The sequence below is a fragment of the Phocoena sinus genome, chromosome 1, assembly GCF_008692025.1.
Source record: "Phocoena sinus isolate mPhoSin1 chromosome 1, mPhoSin1.pri, whole genome shotgun sequence".
Taxonomy (NCBI): Eukaryota; Metazoa; Chordata; class Mammalia; order Artiodactyla; family Phocoenidae; genus Phocoena; species Phocoena sinus.
The window spans coordinates 18,249,203-18,261,225 of record NC_045763.1 but is presented as its reverse complement, the minus strand read 5'-3'; the positions used below and the strand labels follow the sequence as shown (position 1 = coordinate 18,261,225).

General features: G+C 38.5%; 1 protein-coding gene across 12 annotated transcripts in view; it reads left to right on the top strand.

Moving 5' to 3' along the window:
* Positions 1-406: 406 nt before the first annotated feature.
* Positions 407-12,023, top strand: part of HNRNPR (heterogeneous nuclear ribonucleoprotein R) — a 34,847-nt gene continuing 23,230 nt past the window's right edge. For 5 of the 12 annotated variants that reach the window (XM_032625109.1, XM_032625085.1, XM_032625077.1 and 2 more), the window contains exons 1-5: positions 409-562; positions 3,769-3,937; positions 6,169-6,287; positions 6,840-6,947; positions 9,530-9,643. In XM_032625109.1, coding sequence (XP_032481000.1) covers positions 3,781-3,937; positions 6,169-6,287; positions 6,840-6,947; positions 9,530-9,643 — 498 coding nt within the window. In that variant the 5' untranslated portion in view covers positions 409-562; positions 3,769-3,780. Of the gene's footprint in view, positions 563-823; positions 1,003-3,768; positions 3,938-6,168; positions 6,288-6,839; positions 6,948-9,529; positions 9,644-12,023 lie in introns of those variants that run through there. The other 7 variants (XM_032625100.1, XM_032625093.1, XM_032625042.1 and 4 more) reach the window with 6 other exon arrangements.

Here is a 12,023-nt window from a genome sequence, read left to right as displayed (position 1 = left end):
GCGGCGGCGGCTCCCGGGGGGATTACCGGCGCTGTGGCGCCAGCCAAGGGGCGGGAGGGCCGCGGCCGAACAAGCCGGTGCGGACGGTAGGGGGCGGGGCTCCGGAGGCGGCCTACTTTTTCGGCCTCTCGCCGGCTGCAGACGAAGAGGGAGGAGCCTCGGCACCCTGGGCCTGGAGCGCCACGGCTTCGCCTCCACCCGGGGCTTCGCCACAGACCCCTTTGTGTTCCTGCCCCCGCCCCGGAGGCTCCCCAGCCGGCGGCGCTGAGTTCCCTCATTGGCTCAGCCGACGGCTTCATCGATTGGCTCCCAAGTCGTCCGGCGTGGTGCGCCTCTTCTCGCTACTATTGGTCATCTGAGCTGCTCCTCAGGCTGCCGCGCGCAGTGATTGCCCGGCCGCTCGGAGTCCCTGGAAGCAGTTCCGGGAAACCCCGCGTGCTGCCGGGATCGCGTCTCTGTCCATGAGGGGGGGAGGGGGTGGCGCGCGCGCCATTTCTAGTCGTTTTCAAAGCGCCTCGCGCTGATTCTCACGGGCCCGGCCGTCGGCCCCAGCTCTGCCCCGGTGAGTCTCGCGCCGGCCCGCGGGGGGAGGGGCCGGGAGCCCCGATCTGACCCTACTGGGCCCGGCCGGGGCACGGCGCCTTGTCCCCAGTTTCGTTTTCGCTCCGAGGCCCCGGGGTGGGGGTGGGGATGGGCTGGTGGCGGTTTTAGCCTCGTCCGGCCGCTCAGTTGAGGGCCTGACCCAGCCGAGGCGCCTCCTCGCCCTCGCTCATCCTCCCCCCGCCCCTCCAACCCCCGGCTCGCGGTCCGGCCGGCCCGGCGCCATCCGCGCAGACTGCCGGGCCGAGCGCGCTTTTCCCGCCTCCGCCCGCTGCTCCACGCGGCCGGGCCGGGCCGGCGGCCTGGGGCGCCCGCGGCCCCATTGCTTCTCCCCGCCGGAGCCGTCTCGCTCCCGTCTCTTCCGGCCTAGCCACGAGTGGGATGTGTTGGTGACCCGGACCGGTATGGGGAGCGGGTGGGCAGAGGGCGGGATGCAAACCCCGGGTGACCTGAGCCGGGAGAAAACTTTTGTGTGAAGCAGAGGCCAAAAGGCTGGTTTGTGTAGGAAGCCTCCCTCCCCTCCTCCATTCTGCATGCTTCGAGTCGAGATTTGAAGGAAAAAATGACTACTAGAGGCCATGAAACTTAGCCTTCGAGCGGCGCCTGAGATACCTAATTCTAAGACTGTCGTAGGCGCACTAAATTGGAAAGGCGATTCTTTTTCTTCTGCGGTAGAAACCGTAATTGCCAAAATTTAAAACTTGAAGCCACGGGGCTCTTGAAGGGTTCAGTCCTTTCACACTACCTGTTTCAGATTTTTGCTGTCCTCCGGAGGCTGAATTTATGTCTCATGAGTCAGTCGTAGGTTAAGGGCTTGACACTTCCTAAGCCATGAGATAACCGTTAGTCTTCATTTCGTTGGTTCTTTTAAAGCCGGTCTCTTAAATGTGAAGAATTTTCACGAGATGTTCAGAAAAAAATCAGGGAGGGGCTAGTGCCAGACTTCCCAAATCTCCCAGGAGTCCTTATTTAAATTTCTACTTTTCGCAAAAAAGTTTAGATCAAATGACTTAAGTCACATTAGTGTATTTGCTGCATCCAGAAATATGGTTTGGCTGTGTGGCATCGTATTGAATACACACAAGAGTTTTAAATGGTCTCATATGACATGAAAGTCTTTTTTAAAATGAGCACATTGTATTTGGCTTGAAGAGAGCTTTTTCCTTGATCCGAAAGGTTTTATTTTCTGGACTCTAATAGTTGTACGTTTTTGTTGTTAAAGTTTACAGACTTTTTTGTAAATTTCAAACAATTTCAGAATCAACTTGTAGAGAGCCTTTGCAATGGATGGTAGTCATAAATATTTGTCTTGTGCTTAGTATGCAACTTGTCTTTTTGCTTTACACATACTTAAAAAATACCACCTTAACAGATGTTCGTTGAACTTTTCTGTTAAAATTTGCTTTCTTTCCGTAACTAATAGTATTCCAAGGTGCAATACTGCGAGGGTCTTGTGATACGGAGAACTTCTGAGTTCTGATGATCTTATGGTCGTATTTGGGGGTGGGGGAGCATGGAAAACTCTACGTTCACAAAGATGTTTTGGACTTTAGGATGCATCTTTATAGAAGTGGGTTGTATTAATCAGTAAACTATTCATCTTAAACTATAAGTAGTTTCTTGATCAGAAGTACCAGTTTTGAATGTTTTTGTTTTTGCCAGTTCATCAGAATTTGAGGCTTGCCTTGAGAAACATTTATCCACCTAGCGATTAACCATGGAGTCTGCGTCTGTGTAGACATTAGAGGGTTACTAAGTCTTAATAATGTTTTGTAATCATAAGAAGTCATGATATTGTTTATCCCATTTTCAAAGTAACCCTTTCTGCATTTTCCTCTCTTCCTACCCTGTATTACCTCCTTCTCAGTCTTCCTCCCGTTTTCATTAACTTCAACTAAATATCGGCGGACTTTGAAATGAAGTTGTTTTAAGTCGGAAAACTGCACCTGGTGCATTTGCAGTGTTTTGATAAGCAGTCTGGAGGTGTGGTTATCTTACGTATGGGTTTTAGTGCTTTTTAGGAAACTTGTATTTTCTTTATAGCTGACTAGGTATCTTGAGTTTCATCAAGAAAAGTAGGCTTTTCCTTGAAATCCATCTTCATGTCCTTTATTTCAGTATTCGTTGCAATGTCTTTATTCTGGTGCTTATTACCTTCATCACATTATAATTTCACCACAGACAAATGCACTTTAACTTTAATTCCGTCTTTTGAGGAGGTAGTATAGAGACTGGCCTTGTATGGTTTTATTATTTAATCTCTTTCTTCAGGGAGTTGATCCATTTCAGCATTACGTACAGGTTGAACACCCAAAATGATTTGGGTAGGTTAATCTGAGACATCTGACCTAAGTTTATCCTAATTAGGTAATGTTTGTTGAAACTATTTGGAAGAAATTAGTTATCCGTTCTAAAATATGTTTTTTAGGTTTATTTTACTGATATGAAAAATTCAGTATAGACTCATGATTTTTTTTTTTAAGAAGCAACCTTAACTATAGCTCACTTTTTATTTTATGTGGACTTAAAACAATCATTTAGCTTTTAAACCTGGTCATTTTTTCTTTTAAATCTGTGAATGGGAATAGCAAATTAATTTTAGAACAAAAATTAATGTCAAGTTGTGTTTTTTGTTTTGTTTTAAGTGAGGCGGAGAAAACCCAAATCACCAGAATGTTGAACTAGAGACAACAGGGCATTTATTTCACACCTATCTTGGATTTGAAGCAGAGCTAGGAAAATTTGAAAGTCCTTGAACCTTAAGTTGTCTGTGGGTGTTCATTCTGTTTTTAAACCAAACTTTTTAAAACTGTGTAAGAATTGAGAGCTTGAGGGGCTTTTTAGGATTTTGTGGTGATTTGTTGATAAGCTTGTCAGGACACAACAGCTGCTCTTGTTAATCAGTGATTCTACCTTAAGTAAATTCAAGCCTTTGTTTAACCTAGTGTACATGAAGTTCCTTAAATAACTCTTCCATGTACATTTTCCATGGTTTTACAGAATTATTATGCAAATTTAGGTCAGATACATCAGAAAAGGCATCATAAAATAATATTTTGATAGAAGTTATTAGCAGCATGTATACAAATTAGTTTAGATAAATCATGCATTGTCCTACAAACTAGTTATTTCTGGCTTAATGTAATATAGCTCCTGAATTTTTTCCAGCAGCATAATAAAATGGCTAATCAGGTGAATGGTAATGCGGTACAGTTAAAAGAAGAGGAAGAACCAATGGATACTTCCAGTGTAACTCACACAGAACACTACAAGACACTGATAGAGGCAGGCCTCCCACAGAAGGTGGCAGAAAGACTTGATGAAATATTTCAGACAGGTATAATATACATTTCTTGTTTCTGACTGGTTATGAAAGTGAGGGCAAACCACTTTGAATTTTATAGACTTTTTTTAAGGTTAAATATTATTGTTTCTGATCTATATAGAGCTGAATGTTACTTTCCCTTCATTGAGGGCATATTGGGTTTGACTTTGATATTCTTATTTCATTATTTCAAAGCCTTCTTAGTGTTGAATATGCAGTCTTAGTTGTTTCAGAACAGTACATCAATTTGTCTTAGATTTACCATCAATTAATATATATGTTTCAGCATATCAAATTTTACATTTTTTCTTAATCTAAATCAGTCATCATTTTGCTTTTACTTTTCTACTTTAGCTTCTTAAAGTGATTGTTAAAACAGCTTAGGTCTGATTAGGTGGCATAATAAGAGGACTAGTTAGACTGTATTGTCTGAAATGATAATAAATGTCAGACTCCTTGAGAGTTTGTGGCCTGTCTAGTTTCTAACAGACAGAAATCCACAACTCTCAGTAATTTGGAAGTGTTTGGTTTGTAACAGCTGCTTTTTTTTTTTTCATTTCTTTTTTTTTAAATCTAGGAGTCCCATGGTTAAGTGCTTAAGGAAATTTGAACATTTTAATATGGTGGTTGTAAGTGGTTTGAAGTTCTATAGAGGGAGAGAAATATATCCCCTTAGGAAGTGTTGTTCATAAATAAATGTGTCCTCCCCCTTTGGGGCCATAGATGGAAACTTTCTTCCTCTGTGTTTTGTGTGCCTATCCAGATTCTGGGAGAGAGAATTGAACTGTCTCACAAACCTGTCTTAAGTACCGTAGTAACAAATATCTGGGTTTTTTTTGTCCTTAAAACATTTTTTTTTTTTTAATCTGAGAAGCTCAAGATAATTTTAGACATTAAAATGACTTCTCAAAATGACTCCTGGGTGATGGTCCCATTTGAAAATCAGTCCTCAGGAACTTTCTGTGACATTCTGCCATAGAGAATTGGCAGTGATCTGCTTCGAGATACTCTCTTGTAGAGTGTTCTGTTACTGATAAGAGGCTGATGTTTGGGTGTAGGGTTGGATTGACAGAACGGACTGATGGGTATCCTGAGTTGTGTCTTTAGGTGGTGATATGGAATATTCAAGTAGGGAAACTCCAGTTATTTAGGCATGCTCATTTTGAGCTCTTAAATCATGGCAACAGTTTTTTAAAAGTAACCTCGCAAGTGACAGTATTTATTTATGGAGTAAAGTTCTTTTTGGCTTTACCAAAATGGAGTCACTTTTGATGTTAGTTCATATGGATTTGGGGGTTTTAATCTGCCAAATATTTCCATTTTACTCTGGATCAATTCTGAAATATATTGAGAAATATAAAATTTAACAGACTTAAGAAATTAAACTTAGTAAATGTTCTGTGTGCAGTTAAATATACTGTATATATATAGAATGCAGTGCATATATTTTCTGTATAGTTTGCTCGTTAAGTCCACAGTAAAGTCCTTTTAATGCCATTTGCAAAAATTGTCATTGACAGTGTTGTGAATGCCACAGCATCTTTTAAAATCTCATTGTGACACTTATGAAGAACAAAAAAATGCCTTAAAATATGACTTTCAGAATTGATTAATCAAGCTGCACTGGCATTTATAGAAAAGTTTAAAATTATGCCTTTCCACATTCTGACTGCAGCAAAGTAGATGTTCAGATAAATAGATGAATTTCATTTTATCTTAGGTGTTAAGGAGGGAAAGCCTGTGACACTTTTTGGAGAGTGGAAAGAATTATTTAGTAAAAGGTTCTCTTATTTTTTTCCCCACTTCTTGTGTGGTTAGCAATAACTCCAACAGTGCATGGAATTTGAAGGTTGCTCCTTGGGAAATACAGTGTGTTCTTATCACCCTAACATAACTTGTTATATTAATGCTTAATCTGTAGTACAATGTGTACATCAGATTTAACTTCCGGAACTTAAACGTTTTGGGGAGTGGGAAATGGGGTTAGGATTTTTTTGGTTTTTGGGGGGATATGGGGATTGAAATTTATGTTTATAGGTGTTGACATTTTATCTTTTGTTTTCATATTTGTACTCTTGACCTTTCTGTATAGTATTTGTATAGCTGCCTGTATGCATATAGTTAAATGAAAATGTAGTTAGTGATAGTATTGAATATAACAATTCTTGATTAAACACTGATAGCACAGTTTAGATTATCCCCTTTGTTGCAGTAATGTTACCTCTTTTCAATTTAATTTTTAGGCTTGGTAGCTTATGTCGATCTTGATGAAAGAGCCATTGATGCTCTCAGGGAATTTAATGAAGAAGGAGCTCTGTCTGTACTACAGCAGTTCAAGGAAAGTGACTTATCACATGTTCAGGTAAGGTCATTATTCAGAAATGTCTTTGAACAACTAATGATCTGAAATTATTTTACTGTTACTTTTTTTCCTGTGGAGGAGTGGTATTTTTGTTTCTGACTACCTCTGCTTCTTTTAAAAAATTAGCTTAAAGAAAAAATGATCTATATGGCAGAGAGTTTTCAGAAACACAAGCATAAAGTAAAAGTCTCCCACTCCTTTGTAATATTTTTGGATTATGTGGTCCTGTTTTATTATCTTGGAGGGAAATAATGTTGGTGGGAGGAATAGATTCAGGACACCTGGCAAAATAGCCCAGATACATTTAAATATCAACCAATGGAAGACTGTTTTGCCAGTGTAGCAGGTAAGCTCCCCGGAGGTCTTGTGTGTCTTAACTGCTGTCTATTCCAGTCTGGCATGTAACAACCACTCTGCAAATATTGGTTGAGTGAATAAATGAGTAAATATTTTGTTAAAATTCTGGTCTTCTGAAATTTAAATTTAATTATGTATTTGACCCTTCATCAATTCTTGGTGATTCTTTTTCATTGAATTACTTGGCTGTTCTAGAACAAAAGTGCATTTTTATGTGGAGTTATGAAGACCTACAGGCAAAGGGAGAAACAGGGGAGCAAGGTGCAAGAGTCTACAAAGGGACCCGATGAAGCAAAGATCAAGGTAAAACTTGACTTGGATAGTTGCAATGAAATTAAATTTAATTATGAGATCAAATGCTTCTTTTCATGTTTCCTAGAAGCAGTTTTTTTTTTTCTGCGGTACGCGAGCCTCTCACTGTTGTGGCCTCTCCCCTCGCGGAGCACAGGCTCTGGATGCGCAGGCTCAGTGGCCATGGCTCACGGGCCTAGCCGCTCCACGGCATGTGGGATCTTCCCGGACCGGGGCATGAACCCGTGTCCCCTGCATCGGCAGGCGGACTCTCAACCACTGCGCCACCAGGGAAGCCCTAGAAACAGTTTTTATTGCACATAAAAAAAAAAAAAGAAAAAGAAAAACTAGTGTTTGGAAATGAGATAATTTAGGGAAAATTACATAAGAAGAATTTTAGGGGCAGACATTTAATTGTATGTTTGGTGAAAATTCCTAAACATACTCTCCCTTATTCCTTGTTCTTTTGGCTATGAATGACATTTATTGATACTTCCAATAATAGTTTTTTAGATTGATTCAATCACGTCTCTTCAGTTTCTTTCCAAGTATTTTGTGTCTTTTCTCTTGCTGAAGAGGTGGTTTTTTGGTTTTTTTTTTTTTTTTTTTTTTTTTACCGGTACGCGGGCCTCTCCCTGCTGTGGCCTCTCCCATTGCACAGTACAGGCTTCGGATGCGCAGGCCCAGCAGCCATGGCTCACGGGCCCAGCCGCTCCGCGGCATGTGGGATCTTCCCGGACCAGGGCACCAACCCGTGTCCCCTGCATCAGCAGGCGGACTCTCAACCACTGCGCCATCAGGGAAGCCCTGAAGAGGTGTTTTAATAACTGCTTTCCTCCTTCTCAGTTTTTATTTACTTCAGTTTCTTTGTTTGTAAACTGGGAACAGTAATAGTACCTACCTCATGAAGTGTGAAGGTTAAAGGAATTAAGATACGCAAAGTGCTTAGAGTAGTAATGCCTGGAATGTAGCGAGAACAGTGTAACTATGAGCCATTATTATTATTACTATTGGTCTTTAGATAAACTGAAAGGTGAATATAGGGCTTTTAGTAAAAGAATTAAATGGATATTGATGTTTTGCTGCAGTGATAGACTTTTGAGTTTGAATAGTTAATTTATTTAATGTTGAAGTTTGTCCAATTTTACGTTTTAGACAAGAAATATAGTTTTTATCATGTAACTAGCTTATATAAAGCTCCTTTGTACCTTTTTTCCCTCATCTGTAAAATGGCACAGTCCCATTCTTATATCTTTTAACTAATAGATGAAAACTATTTGCTGTAATGGTGGTTTTTTAAAAACTTACTGCTGTTCACTGGATAGATCTGTATGATTGCCCTAAAGCTGACTATTTGCTCTTGAGAAGGTGCATATTATATATGTAATATGTGTATATTACATATTATACAAGTAATGTATAATATGTTTTGTGTGTATTCTATATTACATGTATTTCTGTGGTTAAAATAGTCAAAGGTAGAAGAATGGAGAGTCTAAGGTAACTGGAATCCCGGGGTTCCTCCAGAGATATTTTTGAAAACTATTGAACTTGGTGATGTCTGAAGTCTCTTGCTGTTCTGACATGCTGTGATTTTAAAAACCTGAAGTGTAAAATTCTCCTTTCTAGGTAGATTCCATTTCTTTTTTTCCATGTGTCTTTGTTCTGTAGGCCTTTCATATGAACACAAACCCTTAAGGGCAAGGACATTATCTTCTTTTCTTTGATTCCTCTTAATACCTAATATAATGTTGTGAGGAAGGTTGGAAATCAGGAAACATAGTTTGTTTTTTGAAACCTGAGAGTATATTCATTTGGTAATTGCCAGATGTTTTGAGTCTGTGCTGTATGAGAAATGGTCTGGTTTTTATGGAGCTTATGGTATAGCAGGAGTACAAAACAACAGGATTAAACAAAATAAAGGTTAAATTATTTGAGTACAGTAGAAAGAGTAGGATGATGTGAGAAATAGTAAATTAGAGAAGTTGCATAAAAGAGCTAGGACTTCTGCTTTTTTTAAGGATAGAGAACTTTGTTAGTTGTATTATGAATTTATTATTGTCAGTATGATACGGACTCAAATCACTTTGATATCCTTTAATGCCAGCATCCTCACTGGAATTAATACAACCTTTCCACAATGTTCTTGAAAGGGGATAGAGGACATTTCATTTGAAAAGAGTCACTGGATGTAAGTATGCTACGTAAAGGGAGCAAATAAGGAAAAAATCTAATTGACATAGAGGGTGCAAAATGAGGAATACTGTGGTACATAAGTATGAATAGGTAGCCTGGGGTCAGCTTATGTCGAAGTTTTAGTAATCCTTTCCCCTTTTTTCTGTTCTCATAACAAAAAAGTGATGTGTGCTTGGAGACTTAACTTGCCTGCAACTCTTTCCATTAAATGTATGGAAAGGAGAAGTAAAAGTCAACACGTGTGAGAGGAACCAGTGTGAACTTCGTGATTTTTTTCCCCTAACTAAAATACATAACCTAAGATGCTAGGGTACCTTTTGGAAAAGATTTATATTTTGATTTGTGTGTGTATGATATTTAATATTCAACTATAAATAATTATGTATAATTATCTTTAGGCCTTGCTTGAGAGGACTGGTTATACCCTGGATGTAACCACAGGACAGAGGAAGTATGGTGGTCCTCCACCAGACAGTGTGTACTCTGGCATGCAACCTGGAATTGGAACAGAAGTAAGTGTTCTTCAGCTGTTTGCTGAAATCTTTCCAGTTTGTAAATAATTCTACCTATTGTATGATGGGGGAAAAATTGATTTTTTTCAAAGAGCTATTATTATTTTTTTGGATATCCATCTGTATTTTGCTGCCATCATAAGTAGGGATAATCATGTGACTGGTAGATACCCAAACACTTTGTAAAGGAATGTAGAGTTTTTGGAACTGGCTATTAAAACTATGCAACTAACAACACACCATTTTAGGTCCTTGGGGTGAGGTTATTAAGGAGAAACAGTTGTTTTATTCTGTTTTATGTCAGGAATTTTGAATGGTGCTTGTCCTCCCTCCTTGACCCTCCCCTTCATCACATAGAAGATACTCAGTGTTCACAGAGATTTATTGAAGGGAGTGGGTTGCACAAGGGAAGGGATGTAGAATCAGATAAAAGGTTGAGCACATTGGTCTATACTTGAACAAAGAAGGAATCCGTCCTCCATCTGTGTTTTCATGGAGGTCTCTTCATATACCTTGGTGCTATAGCCTATTCTAATCCTTTAAATGGAAAAAACTGTGTGCCAGAAGGTAAGCCCTGTTACTGCACAGACCTTTTCTGTTTGGTGCCTAGCGTAGTGCCAGGAGTATAGTAGGCACACAGTATTTGACAAATAATTGGTTATGGTTTTTTTCTTTGAGTACTGTAATCCTGACTTCGTAACTTAAAATTTAAGCTAGGTTAAATGATAATCTTACAGGATTTTCTTTAAAACAAAGTGATGGCAGTAGCTTCCTTAGGTGACAATGTCAGTTAAAATATTTAGGAGGTATTGTTATGTATCTCCTACTTATATTAGAATTCTAAGAAATCTTAAAACTTTACTCAAACGTTGTCAATGGCACCCTTCTAAAAGCTGAAACTTAACTTTTCAGGTAGCCAGAAGCAAAGATTATTATTTCTGGTTTGTGAATTGATAAATAAAGACATCACCATTTAACATAACACTTTAGATGTATATCAGAGCTAATTCTAATTATGTTCTCTGTATGTAGAATGTTCTCTGTATGTAAATGTTTACAGTTATTGGTCTTTGTTCCCTGAACTTCTTTTATACGTTATTACAATTAATGTTCTGTTTCTTAATATTTAACATTATTAAAAGGGCTCTAAGCATTTTTGTTTTTTGTGATACCTGTATCAGCTACATATGTTTGTTTTGAGTCTCAAAAAATTACTTAATGCTATATAATTATTGATAGAGTTGGGATTGGGACTCTAAACCATCTACATTCCTTACAGAAGAAAGTGTCATTGAAACAATATACAAGTGAATGATATCTTTAGCCTTTCACTCACTTTTGTCCTCTCATTAATTCCCCTCTACCATCCTTTATCTTTAATGTTCTATTTATGTTGTGACCCTTCAAAATCTACATTTATTTTTAAACAGTATGGAAATATAGTTCAGCTTTCTTACAGGGACTCCTACACCATGTGTATTTTTTTCTAATGGTTTTAAATTTTGTTCCTGGCATGAGGATTTTTTTTTCCCTTACCTTAAGCCCTCATATAAAATGAATAAAAATGGAATTGATGCTTTGCCCTTTTTCTTGTTCTTGAGGCAGCTTGAAACACTTCCAAGAGGAGAATACATTTTGAAAAAGTTATCTGTAGTATACCATGTGATATCCTTATCAATTATTGCTACGTTTTCTTAGTTTTGTTTCTTTGACTAATTATAAAATCCTTAGGAGTAAAAATTGTATCATATGGTTCTGTTCTTCACAATGTCGAATATAGCCTGGTGTAAAATTAGTTGGTTGTATCTATCTCATAATTATAAAAATAAACTTTTTTTATTAGATTGGTTTCATTAATGAGCTCTTTAATGGAAACTTGTTTTATCTTTGCTTTATGTAGATAAAGAAAGAGTTTGCTAGTACTTTAAGATTTCACTGGAAGTATTTGAACAATTTAATAGAGTAAACTTTTGAGTATCCAATTAGAAACAAATAGTATGCTAATTGTAAAATATGTATACATTCTCTTATATTGCACTCCCTCTTTAGCAGAAAGATGCGTTTTTCTGTATGTTAGATATCATTACATACAGCAGATACGGTTGCAGCAAAAATCCCTATATGAGATCACCAGCCTAAGCCACTCTTGTCAAGCAGTTTGTTGCAATAAGAGTGCAGTGTAAAAGTTTGGATTTCTCCCTTAAGTTTAGATTTCATGAGATTTGGCCTATATGTTTTGAAAATTAAAGTTTTTAACATACTGGGTTGATGATAGGTTTGGTACATAATTGGGTTTAATTGGTGTCATATTGATGCTCTAAGGTTTGGGTTTTTGTTCTTTTATGGTTCATTACAGTTACTAAAAATTATAGCTCTTTCT